Source organism: Haliotis rufescens, unplaced genomic scaffold (genome assembly GCF_023055435.1).
Source record: "Haliotis rufescens isolate VD_foot unplaced genomic scaffold, xgHalRufe1.0.p SCAF_2, whole genome shotgun sequence".
NCBI lineage: Eukaryota > Metazoa > Mollusca > Gastropoda > Lepetellida > Haliotidae > Haliotis > Haliotis rufescens.
This window is the reverse complement of record NW_025963890.1, coordinates 36,790-61,796: the sequence shown is the minus strand read 5'-3', so window position 1 is coordinate 61,796 and position 25,007 is coordinate 36,790. Positions and strand designations below refer to the sequence as shown.

The window sequence follows — 25,007 nt, the reverse complement described above, 5'->3', positions numbered from 1 at the left end:
GGCTGAGGTGCACGCACTGTATACATGTCATCTTATGCCACGTCTCGCTCTGTTTCATAGCCTGAATACGCTATACACCCGTTAACTGCTGAGAGAGTTTACTAGTATGTAAAAGAATTAAAACACAGTGTGTATTTTCTTGGGACTGAGAAAATGTTAAATGGCATATTAAGAAATTAAGGGACAAACTTATTAAAATTAAAACAGAATGACTTCGTTGATTCCAAAGTCCACTACACCATGTAAGAGTTAACCTTAAGGCCACACAGCTGAACCTTTGGGGGGTGTTTTGTGTGTGTGTGGTGGTTCTATGCTATTTATAACTTGTTTGGAAATTGTCAACGTCACTGTGTAATTTCTTCACGTAAAATATCTTTGAACACAGGGATTGTTTGTAGTGGAGGGTGATCGTTCCAGTTCTTTGGAGGTACTGTGAGTATATAGCCATGATACGTACTTCGTTTATCGCCATGTTGGATCAATATGTGTTTCTCTTATCATCCTGGATAACACTGTGATAGTTTAAAACACCGTTTCTTCTGTTTATGACCAATCGTCGTGAAAAAACAACCCGTTTGACCAGTGGAACCTAAGTGTATATACAGTAATCTACGGTTATAACGAACACGCTTATAACGAACTAACGGATATAACGAACTAATAAACAGTAATGGCCATGAATTGTCTTCAGATAACACCCGTTTTTGTGCAGGTGAATCGATCAAAATCATGTGCACAGCACTATAGTGGCAAAAGTGGTTTTTCACGTGCAACTGGTCACGTGGCCCTAATACCGCATTTGTTAGCAGTAATTAACAAAAAAAAGAAAAACACAAGAAAACAAAAGTCTTTACGGCCATTTGTCAGGCCACGCCTTTCAAATGTGAAACGTGAACCTGCCATCGGCATGTTGCAGACGGGAACGTCCGAAGCTGAAGTCGCAAGGTTGGCGGTTGTAGTCGACGGACTGTTTATGATTTACAGACGCGTCTACAACAAACGGGTACCACCTCTGATCGCCCTCGGCCAGGTCGACCACGTGTGACGTCACATGCAGAGGATCGTCAGATTGTCTTACGTCACCTCCGTAAACGATTTTTGACACCTACATCAACCAGAAATGAACTGTTTAGGGGTAGACTGAGTGCGCAAACTGTTCGAAACCGTCTGAGAACTGCTCACCTTCAAGCACGACGGCCATACTGCGGGCCGATTCTGACTCAATTACACAGACGTCAACGTCAATTGTGGGCACAGCGACACTTACGATGGACTCAGAGGAATTGGAATCAAGTCGTCTTCAGTGATGAATCCCGATTTAATCTTCGATTTGCTGATGGTACGGCGAGGGTGTGGAGGCGCCGTCATGAACGTTACGCCCAGTGTTTCGAGGCGGAAGTGTCGTGGTGTGGGGTGCTTTCTGTGGCAATGCACGTTCCAGGCTTCTTGTCATCCGTGGCAACCTCAACGCTGCTGCTTACCGCGACCAGGCACTGGCATCAGAACTTCTGCCTTTTATGGCAGTACATGGACCCGGTTTGATCTTCCAACACGAAAATGCCAGACCCCACACAGCAATTCTGACATTTCCTTCAGAATGCGGGAGTCAACATCATGGACTGGCCGTCAAGGTCTCCCGACCTCATTCCCATCGAACACGTCTGAGATGCTCTTGGCAGAGGTCTGCGCACTCTCCAGAACCAACCACAGAATTTGCAAGATCTTGGCACCATTTTACAGCAACAATGGCGTCGTCTTCCCAATCATGTGTTCACAAGCATCACAAGGTCCATGCGGAGGCGTTGTGTGGCAGTTGTCAGCGCACATGGTGGCCATACACGCTACTGAACTTGTGTGCCATCAGATTCTCGTGCTTGGGACTTATGATTTAAACTGTTGATGTTATTACCGAATACCGCAGGTGCTTGGAACAAATTATGGTTACCACCGTTAATTAAAATCCTTCTTTGGACATTAATGATTAAAAATTACCTTCTCTGATTCATTTGTCCGTTGTATATCATGTGTGGGATTACTTTTAGAAATGTGAAGTTTTTAATTTGACTCAGCATACATCTTTAAAACTTAAAACAGCAACAGCTGATCTCGGATGAAGTAAAACATTGGAGTGAACGTGGCACTTTCAATATCAGCCTACTAGTTTATTTTTCTTGTTCTTTTACGATTTTTCACATCAACCTGCATCTACACTTTATCATCTAAAACTGGCTCCCACAGGAGATTTGGCTTGGGTGACATCAAACAATATCTACATTGTAGATATCGCTGCCATGAAATTGCTTTGCAGACCATTGTGACCATTGGTTACCATGACGTAACAATCAAATGACATCAATAATAGCCCTGCTACTGAAGCTGTTGGCAGTACTTTTTACACTTACCCGTAAGACTTATTACTGTCTACAAACCGAAGTAGTTTGAAGAATGGTGTTGGATGATAAATAAAATCTCACCCTCGCGTCTTTTGAAGACACTCGGGTGAGATTCTCTATTTGTACTATGATCTCCGTCCCAAAGGGATGTCCACAATGTGAAGTCCTGTCTGTCAGCATTACAGTGAAACTCCTGTCCTGGGCTTCAGTTTACAGAGGACGCCCTCAGATGAACGATAAATGCAAACTTAGTCTCTATCATTGATCACTGCTTCTCTATAACAAAGATATAATTATTCATTTGTAAATTCCTTGCAGGCCGAGGACCTGGGTGTCAAGACTTGTCGCACTGTCAAAGATGGGAGCGTATGTATTTCACTTCAGGATATTACATTTTGAATGATTATGTATATGCATATGTATATGTAAAAGCGAAAAAGAATTTACTGCACAAAACATTTAGGGACAATGATTAGGGTTTTGTTTAGTATATAAACATGCAGCCTTTTTTCATAATTTTACAGCTCGATATACAGGGGCTAGGGCAAACTTTAATAATCAGCATATTGAACAATGTTTCTACTCTTATTTATCAAAATAAGGTATTTTGCCATCCTTTTTTTTATCGTTTTGGGCATGCATTTCGTCTTTATGCACGTTTAATCTGACTTATGATTCACTAAATCTGTTCATGACGTGCGCATTTTTTTAAATGACTCTTCTGGAAACCTTAACGGGAACAGAATATGAAATCAGAGTATGTCAGAGTAGATATCTCCTCATCTACAGGAAAAATATGAAGATCATATTAAACGATGCAAAAACATTCGCGAAATATAAAATATCTACTATTGTAGCACCAAAATCAGTATGTTGTTGTGGATGTAAATCTGGAACTGGATGTACGCATGGTGTAGCGTGGTGTTAAGGCGATAGTGTGCATGATCGTTAGCGTACGTTTGGAAATACATGTGGACAAGAATATAGATGTGATTGTGGACGTGTACGTGGCTATGGATGTGGACGTGGATATTGACATGGACGTGGACATGGGTGTAGATGTGGATTTTAATGTGGGTGCGGACGTGAACATGAACGTAGACGTGGATGTAGACGTGGATGTAGACGTGGTAGTGGATGTGGAAGTGGACGTCAGTGTGGACGTTGATATAGACGTTGATCTGGATGTGGATGAGGATGTGGATGTTGGTGTGGATTTGGACATTGATGTGGACGTGGATGTTGATATAGACGTGGACGTGGACCAGGATGTAGATGTGGATATAGATTTTGACGTGGACCTAGACGTGGATGTGGACGCGGATGTTGACGTGGATGTGTACGTAGATGTAAATGTGGATGTGGACGTGAACGTGAGTGTAGTCGTGGATGTGGACGTGTATGTGGATATGAATATGGATATGGATATGGACATGGACATGGACATGGATGTGGATGTGGATGTGGACGTGGACGTTGATGTTGACGCGGATGTAGACGTGCATGTGGACGTGAATGTGGATGAGAATGCGGATGTGGATGTGGACATGGATGTGGATGTGGGTATTGATGTTGATATGGACGTGGACGTGGGTATAGATGTGGATATGAGTGTGGATGTGGACGCAGACGTAGATGTGGACGTGGATGTGGATGTGTACGTGGATGTGTTTATCTTCACCATACCAAGGACGCAAGATATAAAAGATAGTTTGAACAATATTCACTTGTGAATTTTCAGCAAGCAGTCAAAATCAAGCAGGGTCAGATTCCTTCCAGAGTCACACAACACTGTCCGCAGTCATAACTACACACCACTTGTCTCACAGGCAAATGATACTTGGAGTGAACAAACCATTGCTGATGTAACTGGCCGATCAGAACAAACATTAAGGAAATGTGTTGGACAGGATGGAGAAGAAGACGAAGGTATTTATCCCCGTATTATGGGTTTTTGGATGCTTAAGAAACATTCGCAGTTTTCTCTCTAATCACATGAACAACTGTAAAACATCACATTCACTTTTAATAGACAATTTTTTGTTATAACAAGCCATTATTTCCAATGTATGTGTGATGCTAAACCCTCGGTTAAAGAGCGAGTAACAGATAATCAGTTTCGTTCACTTCATCCTGGTCATAGGTTTTGACCTCAGTGCAAGTCCAGTGCAAATCCTTATCTTGCTCAGGGGTCTAGAAAAGGCATCTTAAATATTTCCAGGATCACCGAACCCGCTAAGTACATACAGCTTGAAAACAGAGACGGACATAATCTCTGTCATCGAGGAGGAGCCTGCCCTGGTCTCACAACCCGGGGGACATTTTGTAAATGCAAAAACAATGAAGCACAAAGATTTTAGAGGACACCAAGTAAGGGCACGACACATACACTCGACCAGTAAGTACATACTCTTCTCTTCAAACAACAAACTGCAGCAGAAAATGTATGTTTGGTAATGCTAGGGGGCACGTAATCGATTTCGACAGATTCTCAAGACTCATACTCAGGAAATCCGTTCAAATTTTACGTATTAAATATTCCATTGGGACAAACAGGAAAAGATTCGTTTAGGCATTTGAATATTATTGATTTGGTTTGTCTGATTAATGATTAATACCTAATGTAGGTATCTGATATAACACATTAAAGTTGATATTGTCAGCTTAATACATAGAATACATAATGGAGTTAACGTTTAACTTAATGTTAACTTTCAAATATTGAAAACATATTTAGTGTTATTAATCGTGAGTGACCTAAAACAATTTACAAGTACCCCTCCACCCTTCCTCCTCATACCCCCTGCTATTAAGATGTATTGTCCAATCCTTTCAGATCCTGCCATGGGCGACTGGAGTACACAGAAACTTATCTCTCAATGGCAAACTCCTAATTTGCAAGATGAAATTAAAAAATGCATTCTGTCACAGAAAATCCACAAACTCAAAACACAATCTAAAATGGCTGAAATGTCTAAGTTTCTTTTACTGGATGACGAACATATCAGGAAAGTTGTCTTGACATGTCTTCGACAGTTTGTGTATGCCAGTGAGGACAATGTCAACGTTGAAGAAATAACTGCAGTCGAAGAGAACATCTGGAAGAGTCTGAGTCAGTACCAGGATCATGTGTTTGACCTTGGAATCCTCAACCTCATGCTGTTCAGTTGCCTGCTGTGTAACCCTGACAGATCAGAGGAAACAGTGGAGAAACTGACTGAGATATCAGCGACCAGAAAGGAGAGCATTGAAGACTTAATCAAGGAAAAGAGGTGCACAGCAGCCCATGATCTTCTAAAAGCAATGCTACATTACCATCAAGTGTTTCCTAAGCGTTTAGTTCGGAAGAGTGGCTTGGTCTTCGGCAGTGAAGTCAAGAATGCCTCTGATATAAATAAACAGGAATCATTGACCCTGGTGAAAAAAGCACACTTCTGTGACACATTCACACATCTCTTCTCGTTATTGAAACAGGTATTTGAATAGTTTTCTGTTTGAAATGTAAGAAATATGACATAAAGAATGATTGAAGTTCAAATGATATTTAAATGAACACACAAGGCCAAAGTGGTCAAATATAACAAATGTGTGTTTGTTTGTTTGCTTGTTTGTTTAATGCCGCACTCGGCAATATTCACAGCTATGTGACGGCGGTCTGTCAATAATCCAGTGGCTGACATCATGAGCATCGATCCACGCAATTGGGATCGATGACATGCATCAACCAAGTTGGCGAACCTGACCACCCGCTCCCGTTAGTCGCCTCTTACGACTAGCATAGTCGCCTTTCACGGCAAGTATAGGTTGCTGAAGACCTATTATACCCTGGATCTTCACGGGTCTGTAACAAATGTACAGATATAAGTACATTTTGATTTGAGTCCCATCCGGGATTCGAACCAACACTCCCAGAATGAGGCACCTAATCGCCAACACACAAAGTCAGCGATCTAACCCATTCAGCCACCGAGACTTCCATGCATGAACATTGAGTATGGGTTTCTAATACCGGTTTGGGCTCCACCCAAAAATGTACTAGTATCTGTGCTTAACAATGAAAGTGTCATCCCAAACATACCTTTTGTTACATATTTAAATGTAAATATTATTCAAAAATATTATATAATTGTATATCAGAAATATATTAAATTTCTTTTTCAAGACTATGGTACCTGGCTGCGAAAAGACTCTGGCATATATGAAGTTCATATATTCTGCCCTGCTTGGAGGACAATGTCCACGTGGGAAACAAGCCATGAGGATGTTGCTGGTGACGGGATGTATCCATTCCTTGACGAGTGCTTTCAATACAGGTAAAGCTTGTTTGTTGTTGAACGTCGCACTCAGCAGTATACCAGCTATTTGATGGCGGTCTGTAAATAATCGAGTCTGAACCAGACAATCCAGTGATTGACATCTACCCAATTAGGATACGATGACATGCATCAACCGTTAGTCGCCTTTTACCACAAGCATGGGTGGCTGATTACTATTTCTTACCCAGATCTTCACGGTAACTAAGCCACAGACATAATGTGTTTCATTGCTCTGTGTGCACTATCCGTGTGATAGTAAAATGACTAGCAACAGAAAGTAAGTATCGGAATTTGATCAATACTTTTGTTTGTTTTGTAACTAATTTTAATTTAACATTAAGTATCTCGAAACGATTTTATAGATATGTAGATGACTCCAAGCACACAAGTGCAGAAAAAAATATATTGTCCTCTTGAAAAAAAACCCTATGCTTCATCTTGTTGAAAAAAAATAATCACCTCCCGAATATTGTTGTAGGTGACGTTCAAATAGGCGATGTGAAAGAAACCTGTAAGACCGACCTGACTGAGTTCATCACAAGAACAGTTGAGGAGCTGAGAACATCATCTCTGCCCTTGCTGCTGTCCTGTTTCCGTGTCTCCAACAACAGAGTGTGTCGAGAGAATCGACTTCAGTGTCTCCTTCAGGAGACACTACCTCTGTTGTGGCATCCAGGACTGTCAGTCAGAGAGCAAATACATGACCTCCAGGAACATTTTGACGAGCTCCTGCTGCAGAAGGTAGTTCAGCAGGAGATTGAGAGAGGCCAGGCTTATGCTGGACTGCATATTGATTACGAAGTCAGTGAAAACAGATCTCAATTCCGAACATATAACGGACGGATGGGGACACAGAAAGTCCTTATTCATGCACATAAACCTGATTTTGACCACTTTTATTGTTCAACGTTTTATGAACACATCAATCAAGACATGAGAGATACTATGCACAATTTTGACATGTTGCGCAAACTGATGAGCCATGATAACTTGGTTGAACTGTATGCCTACAATGTGACGTCAGTCCCAATCTACTACATCGTGGAGGACTGTCTGGAGATGACGCTTCAGCATCATGTTCTACAACGGAGGACGAGCATTGACTGGCTGACAGATCTTGAACTGTGTGACTTTCTCATGGAAATCACAAGTGGACTGATGGCACTCCACAGGCAGAAGGTTCTGTTACGTGATCTGACGCTGAATAACATGTTCCTTGTAAGGAATAGAGTGAAAATAGGAGATCTTAGTGTGGCTTGTAGTTTCCAGTCAGACCAGTGTCCTGAAGTAAGAGGTGTGTGGATTTTGTTTCTTTCAAATTATATTCTCGTTTAGACTCCAAAGAGTCAATATATTTAATCTTTGTTCATAATTGAATATTAATTGAGATATCAAATACATATATTCTTGAATGGTGCCAACCCTTGGCAACCTTCATATACTAATACTAGTTTAGCTACCAACATTATTTCCATGGTCTAGATTTCTACCCTGGAGCCATCCCAACCCGGTGGACATGCCATGAGGCGTGGCTGACTGGATCCTTCACTCCCCAGTCAGACATATGGGCCCTGGGGCTCGTCATCTACACTCTGTGGACCCATGGCTGTGACCCTTTCACAGAATACTACAAAGACAGCACGGAAGAAATCATGAGAATGGTATTAGGCATAACTGAAAGTGAAAGTCGAGCGAAAACTTTACCCACTAGGCTACCCCACCGCCCTGTCATCATATGTGTTCATATGAATGATAATATTACCATGGACAGTTCAACAGTTCAACATATTTTGGACTGTAACTGTAATATAGGTATAGGTGCAGACAGTATAAATATATGGTAAAATATAATCTCGGGTCAAGGACTTGCTTACAGTTAGATTTTGTTTTGAAATTCAGAATATTGTTTTTTCCCACTCATTTTAGCCTTTCTTCTCTACTTCATCATGCAATTAATCCATAACAGAATAAAAGTAATTCGCATGGACATGTCCAGTGACACTCATGACAGGTTTCATTAACTTAATAATTTGTCATTTCCTCTGGACCCACATCACCCTTGGTATTGCTGGGTCTTTGGTCTCACTGTTTATGATTCACTTGTTCTCAAGGTGATGTTTGAAAACATCCTCCCCTTTCAATGGCCATGCATCCCAGACGAGATGTACACCTTGTTGACCCGGTGCATGAGGAAGGTCACTGCTGAAAGGATTGAGCTCAGTCTGTTCAGGGACACTCTACAGACATATATGGACCAACTGAAGCCGGATCCGACATACAGTAATATATAATATATTATGCTTTCTTGCAATAAGGTGGAAATGAAATTATGTTTTAGTGAACGCATAAACATGAAGTTAATATTACCCTGTTGAAATTGTAGACCTACTGAGAACTTAAATGCAAATTAGATAGAATTGGCTGATTGCGTGACGTCATGTCCGAATATGTAGATCGCTGCTCAGTCTCAAGTCACAGGTTTGTCTGGTTCAGAGTGTCCAGCATAAGGCTGTCCTGATATTGCCCTGGTATTGCCCTGATATTGCTCTGTTATTGCTTTATTGACTATTTCTGACTGGGTGTTAAACAATCCTACGCGCTCTCTAACCTTTGTCAAAACATATATTGCAATTAGCTTGAAAGGAATCTTTACAACTTACAGCAAATAACAGGGCCATGCATGACATCTTCTCCAATACTTGCAGGCGAGACAGTTGACACGTCATTTGATGTGATAGTGAAGAAAGACATGTTCTATCCCGTGCTGTGTCCACGACAAATAATGCGGAACCATGTGCCGGAGAAGGTAATACACAAACATTTCAACACCTTGCATGGGCGGCATAATTTATGATAACTGTCCACTTGATGTTTTCTAATACAGCTTTTACACAATTTTCATACCTCTCATGTATATTATAATAAGAGCATATATTCCTTTCCTTAATCATACAAAATCTCCGCTGAAAGGATGATTCCAACTATATGATCAGCATAAGTGTTTATGAATCGCTATCAAAAAGTGAACGAATAGAATAAAACAGTGGAACAAATGGTAGAAGTGTAAATAGGAAAATATGGTCACTGATGCATCAAATCTCGAGGCGTCATCCATACATCTCACATAAAACGTTTTGTAAGCTTTACTGAGACCTTGAATGATGTAACCTTGATCCAACAACTTTTTATTAAAAGTTGTATGACGCTCTTGACGTCTTTATGAAAAGAGCATGCTCGATTGTGCCTCAAAAGTTGTGGAATTGAAAACACCAAAGGCTGGAATTGCAGGCATATTGCTTGACATAAAGTGAAAGTTGAAGATTGGAAAGTTGAAATCATCCCTTGCCTTGTGGAGAGTATTGTGTCACTCTGATTCATAAGGAACGTTGAGATTGTATAGGGGATGTTTGTTTTGTGTTTCAGGGAGTTCCAGGATACATTCATGAATTTAGAAAAGGTAAATAAATTTACAATTTGCGTGAAGCAGGATTTTTGTTCTTTTTAAAGTTATTGTCGGTTCGATTGTACACGCAAGTCATGCTAAATTAGCTTCCTGCAATTGTCACACTTAGGCTCCATTTGGCCATGCCATGATTGGGTCACACATATATGCCATATCAATAACAATGCTTAATTAATATATCATGTTTTAGTGCTAGTTGTGTGAAAGAACAATTACATTTTGTTTCCAAAACGATTGTCTGTTATATAAGGATGTGCATGAAAGCACATAAATACATACTGAAATACATTGCAGTGAAGGAACGGGGATATGTGAACATGAGGAGGGAGGCGTGGATAGCTTCAAGGATACCTGCAGTGACCCAGACGGAACTGATGGCTTCGGATGACATCAGACTGGTAGGTCTACCTGAAATAATTTGTTGTTACTTCTATATACTTTTTGGAAACATTATATTGTTTGTTTTGTCTTTACTTCATTTGTAGAAACTGAATCCCGAAGGAGGCATCACAGTAGAAGAGAGCATGACAGAGGACTTTGTGAAGCATACAGTTCCCGAGCTGACTGCTGCCGGCTTTCGCCAGATCCGAGTCGATTGTCACACCAAAACGGAGCCTCATGGGCCTGGATTCTATATACAAGTATGACACCAAAACGTCCCTGCAATTTTTTTTATAACATTTGAACTTTCTGCTAACGTCAACAGTTCAAAATGGAATTTCCGGTCGTCAAATACTCAATAACACCCACGAATATGAAATCGCATAGATTTTATCTCTTGTAAGGGAAGAGTTGTCTTATCCCTTGTTTTTATTTGATGGTTATTGACAACATGGGAATTCCATGGCATGTCACAAAAACACAGCATACCCATCGTTTATGTGAGGTGAGGTGACTTGAGATGAAGTGACATGGGGTTTCACGTAACTTCAAGATTCGTGTGTGTGTATGATTATTTGTACCACTGCTAACCACTAAGATACCATGACACAGTTTAAGGTGGATATCCCACTCAGACACATTAAACTCCGATCTTTCCAGTGCTTGATTTATCCCCCTAATGCCAAGTGGCAGGCTGTAACAAGTAGCAACTGTTAATGTGAATATCACACGGCCTGGGTCTCCCGATCTCTGATCAGGCACTCAATCCACTACACCACGGAGTCAGTCGACGTGTATGTGAAATGAATGTTATGCAGTGTTTACAGGACTTCCTATTTTCTGTTCTCACCAACAGCAAAGGCTTTACCCCGACTGTGACACCCTTGACGATGTTGCTGGTTCCCATGGACTTGACACCAATTTTTTAATAGGGTACAGTGGATTCATAGAGAAATACATTCACCTATGTTTGCAAGTAGCAGAGGCACTTAAGGACTTCCATGAGAAGAAATGGCTTCACGGAGACCTTAGAGCAAAGAACTTCTTGGTCAACAAGTCCACGTGTGAAGTGAGAATCTATTTTGTTAAGTTCTTTATACTTCTCATTTCACTCTATATTGGCAATTGGCATAGTTTCAATTCCACATGAAATCAATAATGGTTCCCTGAATCATTAGGTGGCTTGTTCAGTGTATGGTCAAGTAAAAGTATGGTCACTCTGCAATTAGTGAATAATACCGCATCTGCATATGATAATAAATGCCTTTTCATCGTATATATACTTTCAATACTTGTTTGACTTTTCATCGATGAAGTTTAATATGGTATCCACAATTATGTTTGTACATCAAGTTTAACTCATAATATTGTTTTTGTCCCATGGTCATGTCAGTTTTATGTCTCATTTGAGTTTGATTCCCAATTGGTTTTCATTCAAGGTTTACGTCAGTCGTGTTTGCAGAATGAAGAAGCTCTCACAAATATCGGACATTGTCTTCAGCATCCCTTCAAGGGAGAGCACAAGGTGGTAAGTAGAACTTCCTAATATAATTTGTTGTGGAGCAAAACGCTAAAGAAGCGAAGGCAGGTATGTCTGACGAATTGTCTCCCCTGTACAACGTGACAATGTGACAGCGCATCCAGCGTATCTGGTATCACACCCCTACACAGAAGTAGACCGAGTACTTTTGTGCAAAAATATAAAGGTTCTATGAAGACTTGGGTAAGAAATGAAATGTCTTTGAGTGCTGGCTAAGCACCAGTACAGTTCAGTTTTTTATATGACTTTGATAACTTCAATAAGATCTTTTCAATTGAAAATGAAACATATGATAGATTCAAATTATGGGTATTGTTTCCTTTGCTCCACAGTTTATAACATTGAATAGCAATCTTTTGACTGTTGACAGTTGAATGCCTCAAATTAATACTCAGCAGTCAACCTGAACATAAACTTATTTGAATGAATTAAGTTGTAGTAGCAACAATTGTAATTGCAAGTACAAGGTTGCCTCTTTTTAAATAAAGTAAACAATCCCTCATTCTATAATAGGCTCCCCCCAGAGACGCTGATAGACAACATCTGGTCGGCTCCTGGAGACGTCTACATGTGGGCCATGATGACGTTTGAAGTGCTTCAGTCGTATGACCTGCACAGCACCAATCCATCCAGGACGAAGGTTCTCCGTGTGCCCTACTGCATGTTGAAGGATAAGGAGGTTCGCATTGATTTCAGGGGAACAAGTATTGTTTTGATATCTTGTACCAATGCCATCTCTAAAACAGGAAGTATTGGCCTCTCTTTCTTACCAAATATTAAATGCTAGTGTACTGAATAACATTGTCGTTATTATTGAATTAGTGTGTGTCTATGGGATATGGAAGGTGAAGCTTTGTTAGAATAATTCTTTGAGATTTGACAGAGGTTAATACTCCCGTGTGTTGTCGTACAATAAATATCTTATATTAGGAATAATACTTGTAATCTGGGAGTCTATGTCGGGCATAATGCCTTCTTTCTCTGACAAAATATGAAATTTACAATATGGAAACACATAAGGATAATAATAACTTTATCTGCACAAATCAAAGTTTACGTTAATGTGAAGTATTTTTAGAAATAGAGAATGAACAAAATACATGGGTGGCAAATGACTTGCAGCCATGTTGGTTTACATATAAGCACTCGCACATCGGGGAAACCTAAAGTAACGTTTATGGAATGTCATGCAAAAACTTTTAGCAAGTTAGCAGCACATCTGTCTATACATTTATCAGAAGTAGTTCCTGCTAGGGGACATGTTTATCGGCTGGTTTATCCCAACCATAACACTATCCATGTTATGATATTTCTGTTTTAGCTTATCATGGCAAAGCAGAATGGAGACTATCCTACCAAGCCAGACATATGTCCAGAGTGGTTGTACAACCTCCTGCAGAAGTGTTGGCGTCCAGACAGAACTCAGAGGCCAACCATAGCAGATGTGGTGCAGGTCCTACGGGAAAAGTGAGTTTTCTTTGTTGGATTCTATTGACAATGATGTGAAAAAGTTATATATCACAGTGAACAAAACTTGTTTATCTTGAAACTCTGTCTGAAACTATATTCTGTCACAAATAAATAAAAGCAACAAAACCATTTCCATAACCAAAACACAATCTCCATAAGAGTCATTTGTACGATTCCGATTATATGAAACTATATGATGAGCAACTGAGCATGTGTCCTGCCCCACCGGTGGCATCAGTCACAAAGACAAGTCAATTGTCCACCTGAAAAAAACATGTTTAGCAAAAACATTTTAAAAGACTTTTCTAAGACCTTGAATGTTTTAGCCCTGATCTATGAGTTGACGGGCGTATAGCGCATACAGGCTATAAAACAGTGAGGCGTGGTATAATGTGACATCTATACAACATATAAACCTCAGTCTTGAAATATCCAGCCTTGAAACAGTCATTTGTTGGGTTGTTTTGTTTTATATAGTCATTAAATGTTGAAACCCTGATCAAACGACTATTAATCAAGAGTCGCTCTTTGAAATCTTCTTGGGAAAAGCATGCTCGATTGTACCTGAATAACTGTAGACACCAAAGGTGGACATTCTGCTCCAGGTAAAGTTGACTGTTCCCTTCACATGAAGAGTAATTAGGTAATGCCTATTTACTTCTACTGTCATTGTGTTTTCTGCTTTTGTATTCAATTCACTTTTCTCTTTTAGCCTCCGTGATGCCATAGCTTGCCACCAGAGAAGGATGGAATTGAAGCAGGATATGGCCCCATTTCTACGTGCAGGAGATCCACCTAATGTGTGTCAAAGATCTCGAGTCTCACCTTTGAAAAGGTTGGGAAAATTTAGGCGAACTGTAAAAGGTATCATTAAAAGACTTCGCAATAACCCTGAAGAAGAGAATACTTATGATGACTACGAACAAGCTTTATACAGCCAGGGAAATATTTATGAATCACTAAAGGGACCACAAGCTACCACATCTGAACACAATGATCACTTGAGTACTAAAGATGTACGGCTTAGGTCTCATCGAGGTCGGAACAAAGCAAGACGTCGAACTCAGGCGTGGATGATGATACATTCTCCATTCCCCCGAGATTCATCTTCTACTTCCTCAAACACAACGCGAAGACTCAAAAAGAGGCGGAAAAGACACAGCTCATCTACTCAAGTGAAAAGTTTATTTCCAAACGAGCCAGAAGGGAGAGATAACTTGGCTTTCAATGATACGGGAGATGAAAGTGTATCAGGTACAAATGAACATTTGCGGCAAGAAGACAGTTTGGAGCATGGAGAGCCTAGGATACTGTCTTCTTCAGTTGAAAGGAGAGAAGAAAATTTGTGGTTGAGTCTTAACATTGTGAATGGAGATACTGGTGATAACCACCTTCCAAAACCAAATGGAGCTACCCTCAGCAACACTGGTGTATCACCACGTCCAAGAATGAACGAGAACACAGGCATTGTGAATTTTAAGAGAAGTACTGTGTACCATAATGGGACGTTTCAGCCAGCTCCTATGAGTCCAGACTACCAGAGAGTTGAGGAAGAAGATGATGGTTATCTGCGAGCCATAGTTGATGCACAATGTACCACAGTCAACGAAGATGATGTGTAAAATGACGGGCCTTGTAGTAGTTGTCAGGATTGACATAAAAACTCCCTGTGTAGGACGGAGTTGGTACATGAGTGACTGTCAACTGACCCTCACCCCTGTACTCAGTATTGGTCATACCTATATGACATGGAGATCAATGAACTGCCTAACTTTAACCATAACTATAACTTTACTTTTAACCCTAACCCTAACCCTATCTCTAGACCTAACCCTAACCCTATCTCTAGGCCTAACCCTTACCCTGATACTATCTCTTACCCTAACCCTAACCCAAACACTACCCCTAACCCTATCCAACACCAACCCAACAAAAATTGTAACATACCCAAAACTTTCTCCCCTCCCATTCGTTTAACTTTCTCCTTCAAACTCGTTTCAATACTGATAGCATTAGTCAAAGCAATATGACATATCAAATATCAATATCCAAATGCTCCTACAATTGCTGCAATTAGTAACATTGACAGGTTATAAAGTGTATCTTTGACCCGTATTTATACTGCATATAAAATGTATAAATAAACAAACCAAGTATTACACTATCAATTGCTCAAGCCATACTAATGATGAATACATGATACCATTTAGAAAGTGGTCAAATGTAACAAATGCTATATTTTGGTTTACACTCTCTTTGTAAAGTACAGATTCTAGTTGATAGCTTTTGGCCATGTGATCCGTGCCAATTTACACTTGTCAGAGGGGTACACAAAGAATGTGATCTTGACTACCATTTTTGTGGAAGCCTCGGTGGCTAAGTTGGTTAGATAGCTGACTTTATGTGCTGGCAATTAGTTAACTCACACTGAGAGTGTGAGTTCGAGTCCCGAATAGGACTAATAACCGAATAACCCCAAAGGTACTAGAATCTGTATTGTACAAAGAGAATGTAATCCCAAATATAACATTTGTTATATACTAATGATCATAAGATCAGTGCCTAATATGCCAGGTCCACTTTGATATATACTAGCCACATAAAAAAACTGTGCACGGAGAAAATATAGATATAAGGGCACACCGTCCATATATGAAATATAGGTTTGAACACAGCAATTATTGGAGACATTCAAACGCTCATGCACGTGCCATGCGATATGACGTCATTGATGGGGGCCTATGGACGTGCAAAGTGTTACTGCACGTGCATCCTGTGCAGCTGTACACAGCATGCGCAACTCAAAATTCGCTGTCACTTTGGAAAGCATGATCTGTGGTCATTCAAAAATTCAAAACTTTATCAGGCGCAGACACAAGCATATCACAAGCAAATCATGCCAAGATTGACTGCTGCACAGCATCATGAAGCCATTGGAATGATCCGAGCGGGAATGAGGCAACAACAGGTGGCAACACATTTCCAATGCCATCTTAACACGATTTCAGCATTGGTGAGGCGTTATCAGAACACAAATGACGTTGCCGACCACCCACGTTCAGGACGTCCCCGAGTAACGACGCCAAGACAGGACAGATGGATTCGAGTTACACATCGACCGTCGACCGTCTAAGATGGTGCCGAAATCATGTTCGCCAACCTTTACAGATGAATCGAGGTTCAACATTTCCCACAGTGACCGGCGCCAACATGTCTACCGGCGTTTGGCAGAACGTTTTGCACACAACTGTATTGTGGAGAGGAATCGTTTTGGAGGTTGCTCTGTGATGATTTGGGGTGGGATAACAGCACGGCAATTTCTCCAGGTCTCTCCCCAATAGAGCATGTGTGGGATGAAATGGAGCGCCGTCTGCGTCGTCTTCCACATCCGCCAGATAACGTCCGTGACTTGGCACAGGATTTGAGGAGGATATGGCAGGCCATTCCCCAGGCCTTCCATGCCCATTTGGTGGACTCCATGCGTCGCCGATGCACTGCTATGATTCACGCACAGGGTGGTCATACCCGTTATTGACTTTGTGACTTTGTCGTTTGACCCCCTACTCCATTTTGATCTTCTGACGTCATCGTAACAGATGTTGTTCAGGTCCCGTTGACATTTTCTTATGGTCCGATCATTCAGGTGCTACAGCGTCTGCATCATTTTGTTCTTGCTGTGTTGTATTTCAATCCAGAATATATTTTCTCCGTGCACAGTTTCTTTATGTGGCTAGTATATATATACTAAAATACACTAAAATAGAAGACTTTGCATATGATGTATATTATGTCCGATGAAAAAATGGTGTTGTTGTGCTGTAAGAGTGTTCTCTGTTGCTGTTGGTGAAGGAAAGGTAACACCATGGGACGCCATCCCTGTAGATCTGACTGCTGGGGTTGCCACAGTTATTGACAATTCCGGCCGTTTGATACCACAAATTCCTCCGGGGTAACTGAAAAAAATCTTTAGCGAATTTTCATTCTGCACATGCATCTTTTGAACCAACAGGTTGTGTTTTAGGCCTCAGGTTTGCATTGTTTTGGCGACTATTTTCAGCTGGCAATCATAGGCAATGTCTATTTTCATTATAAGGGTATCAGAAGCGTAGACGCTGATATAGTTTTCATTTGAAAGTTTTGACTTGGTGTATTAAACAAATGATCACCAAGGTCAGGCAGGTCTTTGACAACTATGAATTATTTAATTGTGTTTCTGACGATATTTCAAGTGATTAGTAGATAGGTATACTGTATACATTGATTATGTGTGTTCATAACTTCAAATATCAGAGGAAGTCATGTTACCATTATGATGTACAGATATATTGAGAGTTCATGGGAGATACCCCTGCTGGCTATGTTTATCTGCATATGTGCCCTCATCGTTGTATTAAAACAAATAGAACAACCATACCAGAATTTATTGTTTTCGTGTTCTAGCTACTCTATTAGCTGAGGTGGAAAATAATGAAAAAGTCATTTGTATTTGATGGGTCTGCTTGACAACGATCATTGGTTGGAAGGGTATGGTGACAACGAACACTGTTGTGTATTCAAATCTTGGCCAAACTGCAGTTCGTACAGAGAGTAGATTACATCTATTTCTACATAAATGAAATATTTGTTCTGTAAAGTATTCAGTGTGAGGCCATATTTAAAAAATGAGAGAGTCTCAAGGGTAGGTGTATCAACCATGTGGATGGCAGACACCTCTGTCACCTCAGCGGTCACTGAATAGCAACTATCGAGTTATCTTCTTGTCTCCACTGATAGATCTAGATGCATTTCTTCCGTGACTTTCCATAAGAAACTGACAATTTCACCTTTAAACATTTGTCAAAGTTGATAATTCGAATTCATAAATATATGGTGCTAGATATCCTCATGTCTCTTACATGGAGGCCTTTGGACATACAGATGTACATATCACAGCATGTACTTGCCACACGTTTCTAATGGTTGACCAGGATTTTCTTCTGGTAGTAAATTGTTGCAGTTGCTATTTTTAGACTGTGATCATGTTGAACCCCAGATCGAGGAGTGAAATCTACATGATTCAAGGATTGTGTCAAACAATAGTCCACAGTACAGCTCAGCTGAATTTTGAGCTAGTGCCCACAGCTGAAATGGGCATATGCACACACCACTTGAAAGTAAGGGTTCAACAGCTTAGTCGTTCAGCGGCTGAGGTCAACTTAGATGATGCCTCGGAACTAATTGAATCCAAAGGCTTATATGTCCCGAAAGGGTCATGTGTGTGATTCATGAGGAAAAGACCCTCCAGAAATTCTGTTGTGCTCAGACATGCCAACCTCGACATTAATTGTAGCCACAAAACAAGTGGATAAGTGACAGCGAACTGCAACAACAAACCAACATGGCCCCCCTGAGAGACAACCAGTTTGCTACATTGATTGACTGTAACCCTCACAGAAACATGTTTGTTTCTTCTGTTTTAGACACTTTGACACTGGGGGGGGGGGGGGGGGGGGGGGGGGGGGGACAAGAAATTGATAGATACAGTATCAGTTCTGCGGTAACTCTTAATTCTAACAGGATAATATATATATATGTGTGTGTGTGTGTGTGTGTGTGTGTGTGTGTGTGTGTGTTACCTGCAGGTTGTGGTCGTGCCCACACATATGTCCGTTAGCCCTGTACTTCTGTGCTCATATGAACGAATCTATATGATGTGGTCCAAATGTGATCGGGTCCTTGCGATCGGGTGTATATGTGCGCGTCCATCGGATCGGGTGTATATGTGCAGGTCCATGTGATCGGGTCCTTGCGATCGGGTGTATATGGTCTGGTCCATGAGATTGGGTTCTTGTGATCGGGAGGATATGATCTGGCCTATGTGATCGGGTGTATATGATCTGGTCCATGTGGTCGGTTCTTGTGATCGGGTGTATATGGTCTGGTCCATGTGATCGAGTTCTTGTAGTTGGGTGTATATGGTCTGGTCCATGTGATCGGGTTCTTGTGATCGGGTGTATATGGTCTGGTCCATGTGATCGGGTTTTGTGATCGGGTGTATATGGTCTGGTCCATGTGATCGGGTGTATATGATCTGGTCCATGTGATCGGGTTCTTGTGATCGGGTGTATATGGTCTGGTCCATGTGATCGCGATCGGTTGTAGATGATCAGGTCCATGTGATCGGGTGTATATGGTCTGGTCTATGTGATCGGGTGTATATGGTCTGGTCCATGTGATCGGGTGTATATGGTCTGGTCCATGTGATCGGGTGTAGATGATCAGGTCGATGTGGTCTGGTGTATATTGTCCATGTGCACGGGACCACATAATGTGGTCCATCTACTCATACGATCGGATGTATTTGAACTGCTCTAAATGATCTGGTCCATATGCTCTGGTCAATGTGTTTGGGTTCATGTGTCGAATCTATATCATGTGGTGCAAATGTGATCCGGTCCATATCATGTGGACCATGTGATCTGGCCAATGCGATCTGATCAATGTGATGGGGCACTTGTGATCGGGTGCATATGATCGGATAGTCTCGCTATCGGATAGTGACGACGTGTCTGGACCGGATCACCATCGAGGGAGGTTAGTTTAGACGAGTACTGTATCTATCTAGCCACGTTTGGACCACGCCAAAGGCACTGCTGACATCTCCGATCGAGTACAAAGATACGATCTTCCCATATCACACATTGATCATCAACATACAGGCAGTATCAACTAGGTCAGTTGGGCTGTGTGTCACTGCAGACCATTATATTACATAGAGAATATCACCTGAGTGTCTTTTGATATCATATATATATTAACACGAGTTGATAAAAGTGGAAAAACTCCAAGGCTGTGCCGGCGAGTTTCCCCACTTTTATCAACGAGTGTTGTTATATTTGGTATCCAAAGACATGAGGTGAGATTTTATTTATCATCCAACATCATTCTTCCAACTATTTCAGTTTGGAGACAGTAATAAGCAGTGGCTAAGTGTAAAAAGTACTGCTGACAGCCTCAGTAGCTGAGCCATTAGTGATGTCATTTGATTGTGACGTCATGGTTACAATGACGTCAAAATGGTCTGCCTAGCATTGTGATGCAATTTCATTGCTGCAGCTTCAAACTAAGGGCAAGGTCACCACCAGAATACGAAAAGACAACCCTGATCTACTCACAGCGTTTTATGCTAGAGATGGGGAATGTTAATGTTCACATTTGGGATATTTTGGGCCACATAATCAGAAGTCAGGCACACTTCGAATGATCTGTGTCGGAAATGTTCACTTTGAGTGATCTGGTAGTCTCATAGGACCCTCGAGCTATGGATCGGTAGTCGTACATTGTAAAAGGCAATAGCTCGATTATGTTATGTCTGTAGAAGCTCTATGCATAACCTATATAGAGTGCAAACGGAATTTGATGCGTGTGACTAACTTAATTGGTTTAATAAAGTGTTTGTAAATACCTTCAGTTCTGCCTTATAATTGCAAAATGAATGACGTCTGGCGATTTTTCATGAATGAAAAAAGTAGTCCCGGCGTGACAGAGGTCACGGTTATCCAATCAAAACGAATAAAACAAGGTCAACCACCTGTATCTTTACCACGTGGGTAGAGGTTATCACGCGAGTGTGTTTGGGGATGGTAAATGTCCTGCATTAGGAATAAACGTTGTATTTAGCGAGTTTTGGCGAGCATTAGGAATAAATATTGTATTTAGCGAGCTTTGGCGAGCTAAATACATAGTGTTTATTCCTAGTACAGGAAATTAACAACCCCCAAACACACAAACGTGATAATGTCTTTATCATATAAGGTCATTCTTTAATTCTGTGATTGAAAATCGCTTTCCCTCTCGCACAAACATTACCGAAACATTTGCGAGGTTTCCTGGAATGCGCGCATTAATATTTATTACGTCACAGGGTAAGTGATGTGTCAGTCGGACAGTGACAGTAGCCAATATAGTTCCAACTAAAATGGGTTTCTTATACAGTGGCGAAGCAACATATATACGCAAAACAATTGTTTTTACTTGTCTTTCGCGGCAATCAACCGGTCTGCCCGCTAGAGTAACTGCCCTTTGTCAAAGGGAAGCTATTCTTACCCTAGTCTATGAGGCGTCACGGCCACGTTCAGACGTTGTTGACGTCTGTCCTGGCATAACGTTAAGTGCAGTCAGATGTACACACAGCGACAAAACGTAACAAGGTAACAATTCAAATATATTTCGGCCAAATCAACTATTTGAATCTGTGGAAAAGGTTTCAAGCCACCGAGGTCTACAAGCACAGATATGGCTACTGATCCCGCTTAGCTAGGCCCCGTGCCCTCGCAAAATTGTTTCGAAATTTATATCTCCAGAGTTGCTAAAACTTATAAAATGCCTTAGCAACGTCACAGTTAGACACTGATTTTCAGTATATTAGACTGTTCTTTTGATAATGATAGCAATTATCCATTTAGATTATCCAGATTCCCGATGGTTAATTCTGACTCGATCGCCAAATGACAAGGGCGACGCCGTGTTTGTTTATAAACACTGAAAGTAGTCCCAACTTGACCTTCTCTATCCGCATATGACTCCAACGGATATCGTTTTAATCCGTTGGCATTATCCTGCCGAGAAGCCTATCCATTTAGGAGATAAATATTTCGTTTTGTAAGATTTGCGTGATGTTATGATGAATGGATGTACGGAAATTTCATTTGAACACGACGCCGTAATATTTATCGACATTGTAACATGAACGTTAATTAAAATCGATATTTAGGAGGAACTAATTTACTGAGCGCATGACACAACAAGACTGTCGTTAGTAATACGTCTCCTCGTGCTCACCTTCGAAAAGATGCATGATATGGGGTGCCGCGAAACCGATCAATGGTTTCGAGGTACTCCAATAATGAGGATCCATTTTAAGAAAGGGGTGGTCACATGTTCAAGCCCATTTCTCAGAAAATAAACAAACAACAGGAAATATCACAAATTCAATTCTTTATCACAGTTCCCCCATCTTACTTGTAATTTGTAGTTATGCGTATCTATGAAATACAAATAATCAAAATTAGAAAAGATGTACATACTGTTTGGCCCCTGTACAAGATAGTGTCAACTCGCCTGAAACTGAGGTGGTGACAAGAGACGTCAAACATGTGCGAAATTTCAGACATGCAGCTTAGCTGGGATTGAAAAAGTTGTTTACTGTTACAGTGGAATAACATATGTGAGAGAGACCGTGGAAATTAGCAGAAGAATTAACCTGGAAATTATTCACGGGAGCAGTGGACAGTGGCAGGATATTTGTATCTTTGACAGGTACCAAATTACGTTCGTTAGCGAGCTGCTGCTGTCCCTGAAAAATGTTCGAATAATGTCGTTTTTGAGACGGGCTCGAGTCAATGGAATACGACTTCAACGATTCATCGGTTTTGTGGCCGGTAATTCTGCAAATCTCGCGATTTTCAATACCTGCGTTTGACAGCAAAGTGACGGCAGTTTGCAGTGTGAAATTCCCGGTCTTGGATAATGTTTATGCTGCGCTCAAATGGCGGTCCCCTGATGTGGCTGTGTATGGCAGCACTCAACCCAACAAAACTCGATTTTGAGTAAAGGTCTCTCTCAGCATTTCTGACTTCGGCATAAAAGAATCTCAGTCTCTCATTCAGTTGAAAAGCAGGAAGCTCTTCGAACGTGCGTTCAAAACCTCGGAAACCAAGCCTTTCTGGAAGTGAAAAGATTGCCTTGTTCAGGGTACAAATGTGACGGTAAGTGGGAGTAATTCGTTATTATTACGGTGTCGTGTTTAAATGAAATTTCCGTATATCCATTTAGTATAACATATCTCAAATCTTACAAAATGAAATATTTAATTTATGTTAAGATTTTGGTCAATCTCGTTATATTATTGCCAATTTTTGCGATGACACATTGGTCACGCTTTACCATGCTATTATGGCAATCAAGCTCCTCACAGCGATAGCCCGTTCGCGGAGCTCTCTATACTATCGCTGCCACCAGTCAAAACTCCCCACTGTGAATAGGTGGCCACAACCATGCTTGGAGTTGAACTCGCAACCGAATGACCGTTATGTTTACAAACAAGCGACGACTGTCGTGACGCCGAATACACTTATCGCTGCTAAATTATTTTCTTCGTTTGTCAATTTGAATTTCTGTTTCATTAAAACTATCGTGTTATTGATATAGTAAGAATGTAAGGGAGAAGTTGGTTGATTTTCCGTTAGTCTGCAATCTCGAACCAATCTGATTATTAAGATAACAAAGTAAATTCATCTGGAAAACATGGTCAGTCGTACACCTTTTGAAAATGAAATATGACGGCATTCCCAAAGACATAAACAAAAGTATCAACGTTACTACATTTGGGGTTAGAGGGCAAATTTCAAGATTCTTGTAATGGCCGCGCCCACACTGGTGGCAGCGATGTTACCGAGAGTGTAACGAAGGTGTCACGCGCTGGGAAGGAGCTTGTATGGCAATGGTGTAAGGGAGGTAACTCTCGCTGATGTTGATCGAATCTGCGTAGGAAATTTTGGTATGTGTTTATGTATTCATTTATGTTTCAATGGCTTACGTCGAAATATTTTAACTCCCAGTAGATTTGGAGAGGTTCCCATCCACGATGTCCTGTACTGCTTTTTCATCAAGGGACGCGAAGCGGTGACTGGACGCTTGAACTTTGGGCTCTACGGAAACGCTGGCTGTATTTCCTAGTTCAGGGGCCATCTCAGAACGGTTTCCAGCTTCAACAGCTGTTGTGGGTTATAATAATAACAAAATTAGGTGGGTGTATGAAAGTCATAACTATTATAGAGTTGCAATAAATGTTTTTTACTCTGTTAAAAATTGATTTTGTTTTGTTTTTTCCTTTGGCCAAGCCCAAGAAAATTACATTAATTATGATTATGATTTTGTAATTAATGGAAAAAGGTAAATTTCATTTACCTTCAAATTCTTGAATTATCTCAGAAAATGTCACGTCGCCCCATTCACTCAATATTTCATCGAAATCTCCGATGTGGAAGTCAGGGTAAATTTCCATCTGTTCCTCCATGTTGATGATTTCAAAAATAGTTCTATTAATTAATGTATACATACACTATGATGAGACCCCAAAAATTCAGCGATGTTATGCTCATTCGACAACACTTTTTAACCAATCAGATCAGGGAACATACCTACTTTTATGTTACAATATATGATAATTATACAGTAACACCGCGGCATTTCTGGGATACAATAGGTCCCGGCCGCCTATGATGGAAAAAAGTGGCCACGTTTCGGATCAGGTGTCGTCTCGCTGACGTGTTTGAATTGTGCCCCGGCTGCGTGGATCGTCACTAATACTATCAAATACTGGATTGTCGAATTCAGGTTTAATTATTTACACGCGGCCGTATTATATAGCAGGCGTTCAATAACAATTTTACCGTGATGTTTTA

General features: G+C 40.8%; 1 protein-coding gene and 2 long non-coding RNA genes across 5 annotated transcripts in view; 2 read left to right on the top strand and 1 right to left on the bottom strand.

Annotated features, from left to right (window-relative positions):
* Window positions 1-16,263, top strand: part of LOC124119634 — a 46,021-nt gene extending 29,758 nt beyond the window's left edge. Inside the window, exons 1-18 of one of the 3 annotated variants that reach the window (XM_046482220.2) lie at window positions 274-432; window positions 2,712-2,759; window positions 4,135-4,322; window positions 4,615-4,791; window positions 5,230-5,867; window positions 6,556-6,706; window positions 7,188-8,003; window positions 8,192-8,370; window positions 8,821-8,989; window positions 9,415-9,515; window positions 10,133-10,166; window positions 10,467-10,570; window positions 10,658-10,813; window positions 11,410-11,622; window positions 11,993-12,081; window positions 12,607-12,772; window positions 13,415-13,560; window positions 14,276-16,263. In XM_046482220.2, coding sequence (XP_046338176.1) covers window positions 2,752-2,759; window positions 4,135-4,322; window positions 4,615-4,791; window positions 5,230-5,867; window positions 6,556-6,706; window positions 7,188-8,003; window positions 8,192-8,370; window positions 8,821-8,989; window positions 9,415-9,515; window positions 10,133-10,166; window positions 10,467-10,570; window positions 10,658-10,813; window positions 11,410-11,622; window positions 11,993-12,081; window positions 12,607-12,772; window positions 13,415-13,560; window positions 14,276-15,185 — 4,245 coding nt within the window. In that variant the 5' untranslated portion in view covers window positions 274-432; window positions 2,712-2,751 and the 3' untranslated portion in view covers window positions 15,186-16,263. Of the gene's footprint in view, window positions 1-273; window positions 433-2,711; window positions 2,760-4,134; window positions 4,323-4,614; window positions 4,792-5,229; window positions 5,868-6,555; window positions 6,707-7,187; window positions 8,004-8,191; window positions 8,371-8,820; window positions 8,990-9,414; window positions 9,516-10,132; window positions 10,167-10,466; window positions 10,571-10,657; window positions 10,814-11,409; window positions 11,623-11,992; window positions 12,082-12,606; window positions 12,773-13,414; window positions 13,561-14,275 lie in introns of those variants that run through there. The other 2 variants (XM_048399434.1, XM_048399435.1) reach the window with 2 other exon arrangements.
* Window positions 16,264-23,149: 6,886 nt separating this feature from the next.
* LOC125382010 lies at window positions 23,150-25,007 on the bottom strand. Its single transcript, XR_007222129.1, has 3 exons — window positions 24,511-25,007; window positions 24,140-24,317; window positions 23,150-23,266 (listed from the first exon to the last, which is right to left on the bottom strand). It is a non-coding gene; the product is annotated as an uncharacterized LOC125382010 (long non-coding RNA).
* LOC125382011 lies at window positions 23,171-24,411 on the top strand. Its single transcript, XR_007222130.1, has 2 exons — window positions 23,171-23,309; window positions 24,165-24,411. It is a non-coding gene; the product is annotated as an uncharacterized LOC125382011 (long non-coding RNA).